This window comes from Triticum dicoccoides, chromosome 3A (genome assembly GCF_002162155.2).
Source record: "Triticum dicoccoides isolate Atlit2015 ecotype Zavitan chromosome 3A, WEW_v2.0, whole genome shotgun sequence".
Taxonomy (NCBI): domain Eukaryota; kingdom Viridiplantae; phylum Streptophyta; class Magnoliopsida; order Poales; family Poaceae; genus Triticum; species Triticum dicoccoides.
Window position 1 is genome coordinate 45,728,646 of NC_041384.1, and position 11,780 is coordinate 45,740,425.

The 11,780-nt window shown below is 47.3% G+C and overlaps 2 protein-coding genes across 3 annotated transcripts; both read left to right on the forward strand.

Annotated features, from left to right (window-relative positions):
- The first annotated feature begins 1,192 nt into the window (after window positions 1–1,192).
- LOC119271155 (very-long-chain (3R)-3-hydroxyacyl-CoA dehydratase PASTICCINO 2A-like) lies at window positions 1,193–5,811 on the forward strand. Its single transcript, XM_037553083.1, has 9 exons — window positions 1,193–1,314; window positions 1,408–1,519; window positions 1,623–1,641; window positions 3,827–3,915; window positions 4,044–4,097; window positions 4,288–4,358; window positions 4,539–4,620; window positions 4,719–4,812; window positions 5,462–5,811. Exons 1-9 carry the CDS (start codon window positions 1,238–1,240, stop codon window positions 5,530–5,532), a joined length of 669 nt encoding a protein of 222 aa, XP_037408980.1. The 5' UTR covers window positions 1,193–1,237; the 3' UTR covers window positions 5,533–5,811.
- A 2,633-nt stretch (window positions 5,812–8,444) lies between these two features.
- On the forward strand, window positions 8,445–11,457 carry LOC119266981. 2 transcript variants are annotated; one of them, XM_037548267.1, is made up of 3 exons: window positions 8,445–8,625; window positions 8,911–10,747; window positions 11,025–11,457. In XM_037548267.1, the coding sequence occupies exons 2-3, from the start codon at window positions 9,176–9,178 to the stop codon at window positions 11,073–11,075; spliced, it is 1,623 nt and encodes a 540-aa protein (XP_037404164.1). In that variant the 5' UTR covers window positions 8,445–8,625; window positions 8,911–9,175; the 3' UTR covers window positions 11,076–11,457. The 2 variants fall into 2 exon arrangements, with proteins under 2 accessions (XP_037404164.1, XP_037404163.1); XM_037548266.1 differs by lacking the exon at window positions 8,445–8,625 and adding an exon at window positions 8,632–8,768 and having other exon boundaries at window positions 8,911–11,161.
- Window positions 11,458–11,780: the final 323 nt, after the last annotated feature.

Below are 11,780 nucleotides of genomic sequence, written 5' to 3' on the forward strand. Positions count from 1 at the left end.
TTGCTAGCGTGTGGGATGGGACGGCCCATTGGCGCACACCTCCAATCGCTACGCTGCTACACATGATTCGTGGTTTGTTCTTTTCTTTTATCCCACTACATAGAATTTTAAAGATATTTGTGAATTTAAAAATGGCCCATGAATTAAAATTGATAATAAATTTGAGAAAAATTCCATGAATTGGAAAATTGTTCTAGACTTCACAAGATGTGTCTGGATTTAAAAAAATATTCACAAATTTTAAAACTTTGTAATTTAAAAAAATCACAAATTAAAAAATGGTTGCTAGTTTGAAAAGGTGTTTGTGAGTTTAAAAAATATCATGGATTTCAAAATATACATTAGAAACAGTTCATGAATTTGTATTAAAAACATCATAAATGTTACAAAAGTTCACAAATTAAACGCAAGCATCACCATCTCCCCACACAAAAGGGACCCACATGGCAGTGATCGCACCTCCTAAGGATACATTCCCACCATCCAAACCGACCTGAAGCGGTCTTTTTTTATAAACCCCGACATGCAACAGTCGATCAGTCATCTCATTGTTGCTCATACCCGTTGCGACCGCCGCACAACACACCAACAGGCCCACACGCCATACACGGATAGTGCGCAAGCATGCAGTCGTCTAAAGCAGCAAAGAACAAGGCCTGCAAAAGCATGGCACGGCAGAAAGGCCCACACAGCAGACTCAGCAAAAGCATGATCCGCGTTGAATCACATCGGTTAACACTTACCACACATGCATGCGTGATGTTTCAGCTATATGTTTGCATGCACGTTTTATTTGATTTTCGATATACTTTCTCCGTTTCTAAATATTTGTCTTTCTAGAGATTTCAAATAAAACACCACGTACGGATGTATATAGACATATTTTAGAATGTAGATTCACTCATTTTGCTCCGTATGTAGTTACTCGTTGAAATATTTAGAAAGACAAATATTTAGAAATAGAGGAAGTAGTATTAGTTTGAGAATACATATGCATACATGCAGGGTGCGACGAACCACGTGGATCACATGGATGCATGCATGCATGGAGTTGGCGGGAAGTCGGTCGTTGCAAGTTGCAATGGGAATCTGACCGTTCCTCAACCGTGTTACTCCCCAACCGCCTCCGTCCGCCCGATCGATTAAATCAACGCCAAACCAAAGTTGAGAAGCAGTGCAATTATAACGACACCAATCCCCCCTAGCAGTTCGACCGCAGCAGCTCTCTCCGCAGTTAATGGCGACCGCCGCGTCCGGGACGGCGCTCCGGCGGCTCTACCTCTCCGCCTACAACTGGGTCGTCTTCTTCGGATGGTAATTAAGTAGCGCAACGGCCATGGGTGCATGATGGAGTGGCTATCTCTGGTTTCTTGCTCCGTTGACCGTGAAGATCTCTCTGGTTTGCAGGGCGCAGGTGATGTGCTACGCGGCCTCGGCGCTGCTGGAGAGCGGCCACGAGGCCGTCTACGCCGCCGTCGAGCGGCCGCTGCAGTTCGCGCAGACCGCAGCCTTCATGGAGGTCCCTCTCGTCTCAGCAGCTCATTTCTTAATAATTTCTTAATTATCAAGTTACTAACTGAACGTCTTGATTCCGATGGTACGCTCTGTTGCTGGTGGCCCAGATTCTGCATTCGATTCTAGGTAACTAGTTTCTTCTTTCTCTAGCCTTTCACGTTATATATCCTCAACATCGGTCAATCTGGACAAGTGCAATGTAAGTATGTAGGAGTATGTGTGTGTGGAGAAAGGCGTTTTGGTGGCCGAGCATCATGGAGGCCTTTATTTTTGATAAATTCAAATTCAAACTTTTATGGTTCAAAATTTTTTGAAAAAAAATGTGTGTATGTAAAGATGTAACTCACATGTGTATAAAATTTACGGAAACACTAACGCCCACACGTGTGGGCGTTTGCATCTCGCCCACGCGTGTAAGGATGTAACTCACATGTGTATAAAAATTTACGGAAACACTAACGCCCACACGTGTGGGCGTTTGCATCTCGCCCACACATGTGGATCCACGTTTGTTTGTGGTTGCACGAATCTTGGCATGTTTGTGGTGCCACGTAGGATTGGGCTGGTGTGTGTGCATTCATCCGGTTGTCCACACGTCCATTTTCACCACACAGAGGGACTGGTGTGTGGGCATTTAGCAGTTCGCCCACACGTTAGTTTTCATTCACGCACAGGGGTTGGTGTGTGGGCATTTATCAGTTCGCCCACACGTCCGTCTCCTCTCCCACACCTAAAGTTGCCAGTTGCCATGTATTTTGCAGGGTACATGGCAACTGCCCTAGTGTGCTTGTAAGCAGATGGCAACTCTCTCTTTTACACGAATATGTCAGTTGCCATGTGTTTTGCAGGGTACATGGCAACTGCCCTAGTGTACTTGTAAGCATATGGTAACTCTCTCTTTACCCGAACATATTATTTTGCCATGTCTTTTTGTAGCGCTACACGGCAACTGCCTAGTGTTAGTAGGTGGCAACTCCTAAAGTTTTCAAATCATGGCAACTACAGTAAACCGGACCATACATGGCAACTGCCTAGTGTTAGTAGGTGGCAACCCCTAAAGTTCTCAAATCATGGCAATTATAGTAAACCAGACTATACATGGCAACAACTGCAGTTGTCCAAAAATGACATCTGGCACTTGACCTGAGATGGCAACTATAGTTGTCCGACATGGCAACTGTAGTTCAGTGACATGACAACTGCAGTTAAACAAATATGGAAGAGGGTCCGGACCATGGCAACTGCGAGGCGCATGGTGACTGTCACGCGATGCGTGCGGAACCATGAGGTAGGAGGCCTGACGTACGGGCGTGTGGGCGTTATCTATTTTGCCCACACGTAGGCATATGAGAGAGACGACAAGGAAAAAAACAGAGGCATGTGGGCATTACTTATTTTGCCCACACGTAGGTGTGTGGGCTGATCCTCTTAAACACCATACAAAATGTGTGGACAGACCCCTTAACACTCACACGTGTGGGCGTTATCGGCATCCAAAATTTATGATGAAATACCTTGAGTTGCGACCTGTACAAAAAAGACAAATCCATGGCCTAGGAGGATAAATAGTATCATGTGTTAAACAACCCTAGATTTGTCCTTTTGCACGGTCCTCATTTCATTGTATTTTGAACTGAAAATTTACACACATGTGTGTTATGCCTTCATGTATATCTGTTAAAAAATTCAGAATTTTTTGAAATATAAAAATATGAATTTTAATGAAATTTCAAATTTGAATTTAGAGGCTTCACTGGAGCCCAAGCTCCAAAAGGGATTTCCGTATGTGTGTGCAAGCTCTTTGGTAAACGTCTACGCAAAAAAAAAAAGCTCTTTGGTAAATGGATATTGTCTAAAAAGTCCTTCAAAATGGGACATCAAACATATTTCGAAACTACTTCGCGTTCGACAATTGTTGATCCAACCCTTGTACGATGTGAAATCCAGCGTTGTGCTACACTCCGGTCCGACCTACGGATGGCTTGATCAGTAGTGTCGTACAAATATCATACTGAAAATGTCGTCCCTATAGCGATTAGTATGAAAATGTTTTTGCTAATAAAATAAGTTGGTGTTGTAGATGTTGGGCTATATATTTCTATAGAGCTGGTAAAATTAAAGAAGTTTGGCTTAAGAGAAACTCAAAACTTAAGTAATTTAGAATGGTGGGAGTAGTATCATTTCATTTGCTCTTGCAGTTACCGTTTATTTAATTGAGTATACATAGTGCACTCCTGGCAAACTCATGAACTTGCATGGTGTTCTCACCTAACTTTATTGTTTGTTGTGATGAATGTCCAATTATTAATAGGGTTTGTGAGGTCTCCGATCTCGACAACTCTCCCACAAATCACTGGAAGATTGTACATCACATGGGGCATCTTGTGGAGCTTTCATGAGGTATCATCTACCTCTCGTCCATAGTTACCAAGACTTTGATCTTTTTATATAATTAGTAACACAAATTTAGTTTAGTTTCTCAACAGTAGTGATTTAATGGTCACTTTGCACATTTAACCGTCTTGCAGGCGCAGTCTCATATTCTTCTAACTTCATTGATCATAAGCTGGTCTATCACTGAGGTACACATGTGGCCAAGACACCATGAGTTATATATATAAGGGTGTATTAAGTATGAGATCTAAATTGATAGTAATTCTTGAAGTTCTTCAATGTAAACATAAGCTCCCTTGTTGATCTTAACAAAACCAGGATTTGCAATATTCTTCACTTTAAATATAATGTTACAGAAATCATGTTGGTTGCCTCCAGGTCATTCGATATTTTTTCTTTGGTATGAAGGAGACATTTGGGGTTGCACCTTACTGGCTCCTATGGCTTAGGTAGGTACTAGTCATATTTCAAATTTGCACCTTCCATACTCCTATAGCTTAGGTAGGTACTAGTTATGACAAAAGAGGAAAATATGGTTTAACACAAACTTCTAAACAAATCTAGTATATTTTCAATAAATTGTTCTTAAGGCCTCTAGCTTTATAGTTTGTGCGCCTATTTGTTTGCAGGTATAGCACCTTTCTGGTGTTCTATCCTACCGGCATCGTAAGCGAGGTTGGCCTGATCTTAGTTGCCATGCCTTTTATGAAGGTAACCTAAATTAATAAGTAAAGATGGAAAGGGCTCCATGTTGTTCAGATGAATAGTCTTGTTTGTTACATGCTCTGATATTTGGAGGTTTGCCTCAGACATCAAGGAAATATTTTATGATGCCTAATAAATGGAATTTCTCCTTCAACTACCACTATGAATTGGCTCTTGTCACAGCTCTAATCATACCAGGTACAATACTCCTTCTCGATATTATCCTTCATTTTGCAACCGAAGTTATCTTCTTTTTAGCAACCATCAATAGTGGTCCATTTCCATTAAGAAGAATATAATATGGAATAACTATAAAGAAGGGACCATTTTTTCGTGGGAAGCATTCTTAAACCCCCTATCATACAGCTGGTAACAACTTTGTCAACCTGTGTTACACTCTTGGTTGTTGTGCCAAAGGTTACTTTGGTGTAGGTTAGCCTCTGCCAATGAAAATTCTTCTATTTTGACACGTCTAGACACTCCACATGATGCATGTAAATAGATCACTCTGCTTGTGTTAGACATGCCCTTTTGCATGAGGATATTTCAATGTAGAATTACCAAGAGAGTGAAGTGCAATGGGTCTCCCCATGAGAGCCTTCCACGTCTTTTGAATTTTGAATATGCAATTGAACCCTAAGCCAAAATCGCAGTGTCCCCCATTTAATTGTTTAGAGGGTGAATCTCATAGACGTAGCTGAAGTTATAAGGATGTTGAATTATGTGTCTTTGTGCATAGTAGTGCCTAGATGTACCACCTATATTATGCACATAATGGTGTTGATGTTTTATTAAAAAGGGTGGAATTTAACAAGATAACTCTTGTTTTATCTGGTTGCATTTGCAGGATTTCCATACTTGTTCCGTTATATGGTGGCTAAGCGGAAGAAGGTCTTGTCGGCGGCAAAAACGGCATGATACTGCAATTGCTTCTTGACCAATCATGTTGAGACAGATGGAATGTAGAATGCTAGAATATACTCTCTCTGTAAACTAATATAAGATCATTTAGATAACTACTTTAGTGATCTAAACGATCTTATATTAATTTACAGAGGGAGTACTCTTTAAATCTTGAATCGTGTTTTGTGTCATTCATTGATCATTAGCTTCAAACTTGCTTGGTATCTCGTACTTGTAATCTCCGGTTTGAATTATTCTCAATCCTTTTCAGCAATAAATGGTACATTGTAACAACTTCACAAAAATGAAATAGTGTTAATTTTGTATGTTAGTGTTTTACTTTACTGTGTTTTTGCATTTCCCTTTCTGTCTAAAAAAGTCTAGGAGTGTCGTTTTCATCTGAATAGAAATGAGCGATGAAATGGAAGTGTGACATGTTGTTGGATCATCCTAACAGCCACAAGTGTGACATGTTGGCTTGTGAGTTGTTTTCTTTTCCCTTTTCCCTTGGTGCAACATTTTTTTCTCTTTTACATTTGCATGTTTGATAAAAAAAAGAGTGTACAACGTTTTTGGAATCAAATATGACCGGGATTATACTCGTATAAAAAGTTTGGCCAAGGAATGATTCTCATTGACTTTAGAGAAAAAAAATTATGACGACAATATAGTATGAATAGTACTTGTATCTAGTGTTTTTTGGCAAATCTTTGACCCTGGATACAATCAAAGGCATTTCATGTTTAATCTTTTTTATACAAGTGCAATACTTGGTCATGCTTGATTCCATAAAATGTGTCGAGGTTTTTTTTACCTTTTTTAAATTACTAACTTATTTTTGAATATAGGAGGGTGTGCCCCGAGTGCTCCTATGTATTTTCGGTTTATGCACATTTTATCTGCTTGACCATACACTCAAACATAGGTCAACAACGTGTGCATGCATCCAGCTCAATCTTGCTTATCAAGTCTATAAATCATTTGTTTTACCACTTGAGCCAGAGTATCTTCCCTAAACAATTGCGACCACTTTGGCCTCTCAGAAACAAGTGGTACTTAAAGCATCTCCAGCAGTTGGCCTCCCAAGCGGCGATTTTACACGCCCCCTCGGGGCGAGACGGCGCAAAAATCGGCCGAGTGGGTTCCCAGCCGCTCGTCCCAGGGTCACCCCAGACACGTTTTTTTTTAAACTGAATTCGGTATAGTTCGGCTAAAATTCGGCAAACTTGATATTCATGTTCGGCGTTTTACATAAATTATTTTTCATAAAATATTCTACGGGGCGAAGAACTCGATCAGCGCGGCGAAGTCGCCCACGTCGCCGCCGTCCTCGTCATCAGCGGCGGCCTTCTCTATGGCGGACAGGCGGTGGCGGCGCGTCATCGTCGTCGTCGCTGTCGTCGAGGACGACGATGCCTCCCTCGTCCCAGCCACGGCGACGAGCTTCGAACCGCGCAAAGACGGCGCGCTGGCGCTCCCTCTCCGTCTGCACCCAGTCGTCGCGCGCCCATTTGAGGGCCGCTTCGTCGTCGAGCGCCTCCTGCTTGACGGGCTCCGTCTTCACGACGGGGAGCCCCGGCTCCGGCTTGACGGCGGCGAGCCCTGGCTCTGTCTTCGTCTTGACGAAACGCGGAGGAGCCGAGGAGGTGGCACGCCGGCCGCCCTCGTTGATGACGATGCCGGCGCTGCGTGTTCGCCAGCCAAGCGGCGTCTCCGCGGTGGGCTCTGCCTTGACGCCGAAGAGCGCCGGCGAGCCGGAAGAATGGGAGGAGGAGGAGGCGGCGAACCTCCTGGGCACCCATGGCCCGGCGCTCCGTCGAGGGGCCGGCACGGCCACCGCGGCAGGGTACGCCAGCGGCGGGTTGCTGTCGCCCTCGAGGCGTGCGATCACCTCGTGCAGGGTGCGGTCGGGGACCCCCCACCAGACGCGGAGACCGTCACTGCTCTTTGTGTCGCCGACCACCGCCGCCCAGGCCGCCCCGTTCGTGGACGCCAGCCTATGCGCCTGTCGCCGCTGGAAATAGTGAGTCCAGGCGGCGTGGTTGTCGGCGACGTACTGGGGGAGGGCGCGTTGCTCCTCCGACAGGGATGCCCGCACGCGGTCGACCTCGGCGGCAAAGAGGCCGGGGCGCGCGTCGACGTCGGGCACAGGGGGATGGGGACGCCGCCGTTGCTGAGCTTCCACCCCGTCGGCCCGACGCGCATGTCCGGCGGCGCCGGGATGTTCGCCTCGAAGAGAAGCCACGACTCGCACTCCTGGAGCGTGCGGCGGTCGAAGCCATTGGCTGCCGCGACGTCGTCGGGAAAGCGTTCGGACATGGAGAAAGAAGGGGAAGAGAAGGGAAGGGGAGAGCTCGACGGCGGAAGGGAGGGATGGCGACTGGTTTGGGCTCGGCAGCAGAAGAGAGGGACGGCGACTGGTGTGGCCAGCGGCGAGGGAAGTCTCTGTTTATATAGCCCCAGGCCATGTGAACGCGTGACAGAAGGGAAGGCGTCGCTGCGCCGGCCCGTCCGTGACGCGCCGCCCGTGATGAAGGAATCAATGGCAAGGCTGACCGGCGGCGGTCAGCCTTGCCATTGATTCCCCGTGGGAAACTGAGGCGTTTCGATGTGAATGCATCATTGCAAGTTGCGCACGGATGTATCGGGCGAGCGGTTCACGCTCATTTTTTAAGGTAATGTCGACACAAATATCAATGCAAGAAATTTTACACGGTAGAAATCACCCAAAGAAACAGGCTCCAAAAAATTCGAACAGATTTTGAGAAATTTAAGTAAAATTCAATCGAGTTTATATTACATGCCAAAAAAAAAAGTATAAACGGGGAAAACGCGGTTGCAGGCTGCGACCCGCAAGGCCGCAACGAGACGAGACCCGAACCCGCTGACGCCACGCCTCGACCGACCACCCCACCCCTCTTCTTCTTTGGCTGGCCCGCCCCTCTCCCTCTCCTCTCTCTTCCCCTCCTCTTCCCCTCTTCCGCCCCACCCCCGCGTCTCCGGCGAGGGCTCAGGCCGCGGCCCCGCCGACCCGCGCACCTTCCTTGCGAGAGCGCCTCCTCCACGGGAACAGCGGCCTCGCGGGAGCTCCCTTCTCCCCTCCCCAAGGTTAGAACAGATCAGAGCAAGGTCTCCGGCTCATCTTTTTCATTCTCGGCGGCGATTCTTGGGGTGCTAGTGGGATTCGCCAGGTTTACTTCGGCATGATTCGAGAGCAGATTGGTTCCTCCGGGTGAAATTTTGTTGAACCTGTAGGTATCTACGGAGAAATCGGCTTTGCTTAGAACAGAAAGAGGGCTCAAGATTTCAGTACTAATTCGCATGCTGTTAATGGCGTTCGTTCATTTGACGATTGTGAGAAGTAACTTTTGTTCCCCGTCAATCAATTCGCAGGTCTGCGGCGCCGGATTGGCCTCATCAGCTCGAAGATCTCGAACTTGTTTCCAAGCAAGGAAGGAACCCTCGTCGCAAATCTCGATCTGTGGATTGGTGGGCAGAAAGACTCGCCTTTTATGGGGCAGCCCCGTGAGAAACCCGTGCCATGATTGGGGCGTCAGGGGAGGAGAGGCAGTGGTAGGAGGAGGTGCAGCAGGAGGCAGGAGAAAAAGAGCAGGCAAGGATAGGCAGGACCAAGGACAAGGAGAGGAGGGAGCTCTCCATGGGAGGAGAGCCCCTCCTCACCTCCCTCTCCATGGAGAACAGCAACAGCCATCCCTGCACCCTCCTCTCCATGGACCCGGCGGGGTCGCACCCGGCCTCAGCCGAGTCATCCGGCGGTGGCGGCGCCGTCAACGGGGTTGGCGCCAGTGCTGACAGGGAACTCTTCATCATTCCGCGGCACGAGTCTGTGCGTCAAGGCCCGCCGGACATCAACGTCCCGCTGTCAGCAGACCCCTCCCCGCCGCCTGCATTGTGGAGCCTTGACACGTTCGACATTTTCGATGTCGGCCTTGGCACGCACACCCATGAGTCTGAGGTTGCGCTGACCCTTCCAAAGTCGAGCGGCAATGGCAGTGCCGCAGTCGGCGTCGGCGCGAGGAAGTGCGCCAAGAGGGGGGACAGCATTTGGGGAGCCTGGTTCTTCTTCAATCACTACTTCAGGCCTGCACTCGTGGAGAAGGCAAAGGAGAAGGTGACGCGGGACGCATCTGGGAGCATCACCGGCTTTGACAAGTCCGATCTCCGTCTTGATGTCTTCCTGGTGCAGCATGACATGGAGAACCTGTACATGTGGGTTTTTAAGGACCGGCCTGACAATGCCCTTGGGAAGATGCAGCTCCGGAGTTTCATGAATGGGCATTCCAAGCACGGGGAGCCATCTTTTCCGTTCAGTGCGGACAAGGGCTTTTCGAGGTCACACCGCATGCAGCGAAAGCACTACCGTGGTCTGTCCAACCCACAGTGCCTTCATGGGATTGAGATTGTGAACTCACCAAACTTGTCGGCAGTTCCTGAGGCTGACATGAAGAGGTGGGCTGAGCTTACAGGAAGGGAGCTTAATTTCTCAGTACCATCTGAAGCGAGTGACTTTGAGTCATGGAGAAATCTTCCAAGCACTGATTTTGAACTTGATAGGCCACAGCCAGCAGCGTCAAAGACCGTCCCACATACCTCTCATAATAATAATCACAAGAAGGCACTGAATGGTTCAGGTCTGAATCTATCTACACCACCGTCATCAGACGATGGGATGGACCTTTCACCAAAGTGCCACAAACGCCGCAAGGACTTCTTTGGTCATGGCGTAGAAGAGGATTGTGCAATGGCCAATAATTCCTGTTCCGAGAGGGAGCAAGAGGTTGAAGTACACACCGGTGAGCCGTCATGGATGCATGACTTCACTGGCGTGGCAAAGCACGCAAGTGGGCCTGTTACTGCTGCCAAGACGATATACGAGGATGATGAAGGCTACCTGATAATGGTGAGCATGCTCTTATCCGATCCACACAGCGTGAAGGTCACCTGGAGGAACACGCTGACGCATGGCGTCGTGAAGATAACATGTGTGAGCACCGCCCGCATGCCCTTCATCAAGAGGCACGACAGGACCTTCAAGCTGACCGACCCTTCCCCTGAGCACTGCTCTCCCGGCGAGTTTGTGAGGGAGATACCTCTGGCCACAAGGATCCCAGAGAACGCCAAGATCGAAGCGTATTACGACGAGACCGGCACTGGACTGGAGATCATGGTACCGAAGCACCGGGTCGGGCCAGAGGAGCATGAAGTTCAGGTTTGCATGAGGCCCCCGCATCTTGGCGACAATGATCTCGTTTTATCATAATAGAACAGGAAAAAAAACATTTTAGCCTCTTACTAGGTCATCCGGTGTCATGCCATGAGGCACCGGAGCATAGCAGCAAAGCTATCATCATGCCATGGATCAAAAATCGGAAATTTTCTTTCGGCACTGAACATTAGTCGCACTTATCTGTCTGTCTGTCTCCCTTAGGCGGAAAATTACCTCTTCCTCCTCTGTTAATTCCCCTCTGTACTTTCTTTCTATACAGGTGCTACATCACTACATTGGTGGTGATCCCCTTGACTATTCCTTTCTGTGAAACATGGCAAAGCTAATAGTAGTATATATTCTGTCCCTGTATATTCCGAGAATTGGGTTCATAATAATGTGGACAGCTACTACTCATGAGCAGAGTCTGTCGATATCGCTGTTGTAATCATTGTCCTAGGCATCTTAGCATACTTGTATGTGTCGTACTACATAGGTATGGCCTGGATCGCTCTCGGCATAAATGGGAACTTAAGATTCTGTTGCCTGAATCTGTGCCCGCACCTTGGTTATTCCTGCTGATGACCAGGGCTCGGTTTTCGGCAGCGGTAATACTGAATCTCGCTGCTCCTGGCTCGCTCCAGCACGAAATTCTCAGTTTCATCCGTACTTGTGGGTGATGCTGTGTGAGCAAATAAGAAGATATTCTTACATGTTTACAGTACAAAGGTATATTTGCTGAGACTTGATAGAGGATCTTTCTTGACTGACATGTGGCTGAATTATTAGTGATGATCAGAGCTCAGTTTCCACAGCGGTAACAAAATCTCGCTGTTTTGTGGCTCAACTCGGGATGCATTTCTCAGTTTATCCTGACCTGTGGGTGATCTCTGGGTTGATGCTGTGTAGCCCCACATTTGCAGTACAAGGATACACATCCCCCTTGACTATTCCTTTCTTTGAAACATGATAATAGCAGTATATATTCTGCATGTGCATATATTCCGAGGATTGGGTTCATAATAATTTGGACAGC

Excerpts from the sequence above, each read along its gene's own strand:
- LOC119266981 (XM_037548267.1), top strand. The coding sequence starts at position 9,176 with ATGGGAGGAGAGCCCCTCCTCACCTCCCTCTCCATGGAGAACAGCAAC. Across the intron at positions 10,748-11,024 it reads CAGAGGAGCATGAAGTTCAG|GTGCTACATCACTACATTGG; the intron begins GTTTGCATGAGG and ends CTTTCTATACAG.
- LOC119271155 (XM_037553083.1), top strand. The coding sequence starts at position 1,238 with ATGGCGACCGCCGCGTCCGGGACGGCGCTCCGGCGGCTCTACCTCTCC. Across the intron at positions 4,359-4,538 it reads TACTGGCTCCTATGGCTTAG|GTATAGCACCTTTCTGGTGT; the intron begins GTAGGTACTAGT and ends ATTTGTTTGCAG. Across the intron at positions 4,813-5,461 it reads CACAGCTCTAATCATACCAG|GATTTCCATACTTGTTCCGT; the intron begins GTACAATACTCC and ends TTGCATTTGCAG.